Source organism: Apodemus sylvaticus, chromosome 8 (genome assembly GCF_947179515.1).
Source record: "Apodemus sylvaticus chromosome 8, mApoSyl1.1, whole genome shotgun sequence".
Lineage (NCBI taxonomy): Eukaryota > Metazoa > Chordata > Mammalia > Rodentia > Muridae > Apodemus > Apodemus sylvaticus.
The window spans coordinates 74,231,380-74,232,518 of record NC_067479.1 but is presented as its reverse complement, the minus strand read 5'-3'; the positions used below and the strand labels follow the sequence as shown (position 1 = coordinate 74,232,518).

The following is a 1,139-nucleotide window of genomic DNA, read 5'->3' as shown; positions in this document are numbered from 1 at the left end:
TGAGGCATGTTCTCTTGGAATGGTGTAGTCCTCTCTTTCTCATGGTTTCCTAACTCCATACAACCCAAGAGTCATCTCAGAATGACCCTCTCTCCTCACTGTTCTCCAGCAAGGCTCTAGACAGGTCTGGTTTAGTAGGAGCTTTAGGCTCTGAGACTGGGAGGGAACTCAGCAGGGTGTAACCAGGCAGGGTTCCTGGGTGGAGCTGACTGGTTGCAGGAGGAGGGGACACTTCCACAGCCACCCTGACACCACAGCCCAGGGGTTGGTTACTTGCTTCTGTCTCCAGCAGCCACACAAGCACCATGAAGAGGCTGCTGTGCTCTCTGCTGGGGCTTCTGTGCACCCAGGTTTGCTGTGAGTCTGGCTGTCAGCACTCAGGGCACCTGAGAGGATCTGGCTCAGAGCATGGGGGGTGGGGAGAGCAGCTGAGGAGTCCTGCAGAGCTCCCACCTTCTCAGAGGGCATGGGTGTGCCCAGGGCTCTGTGGACACTGCAATGGTGGCCATCTCTGTCTCTTTCTCTGTTTCTAACCAGGGGTAAAAGGGCAGCAAGTGCAGCAGAGCCCCGTGTCCTTGGTTCTGCAGGAGGGAGAGAACGCGGAGCTGCACTGTAACTTTTCCACAACTTTGAGCAGTATGCAGTGGTTTTACCAACGTCCTGGGGGAAGCCTCGTCAGCCTGTTCTACAATCCGTCTGGAACAAAGCAGAGGGGAAGACTGACATCCATCACAGTCATTAAGGAACGTCACAGCTCTCTGTACATTTCCTCTTCCAAGACCACAGACTCAGGCACTTACCTCTGTGCTATGGAACCACAGTGCTCCCCACACACCTGCAGCCTGTACACAAACCTTCAGCTGGGAGGGTGAATCCCTTACCAATCACAAGAAACCAGGAAGCCCCAAAGAATGTCTGGTTTAATATCCCTTTTCTGCATTGGTAGAGTTGTAATCTCAGGTGAAATTTTGGCCTAGTAGGTTCAGGACATTGGTCTTTATCTTCATTCCTCAATACACATACCCTCTCAAAGTATAAATGTCCATCTTAGAACTAGCAGAGAAGCTAATGGGAAGATAGAATTAAACGATCATTTCAGCCACAGTGTGCAGAAATCATAAAGCACAGGAGAAACTGGA

The 1,139-nt window shown here is 51.4% G+C and overlaps 1 gene segment (V, D, J or C); it reads left to right on the top strand.

Moving 5' to 3' along the window:
* The first annotated feature begins 223 nt into the window (after positions 1-223).
* Positions 224-894, top strand: LOC127691592 (T cell receptor alpha variable 22-like). The segment is given in 2 exon segments: positions 224-357; positions 538-894. Coding segments are annotated over 2 exon segments (387 nt in total).
* Positions 895-1,139: the final 245 nt, after the last annotated feature.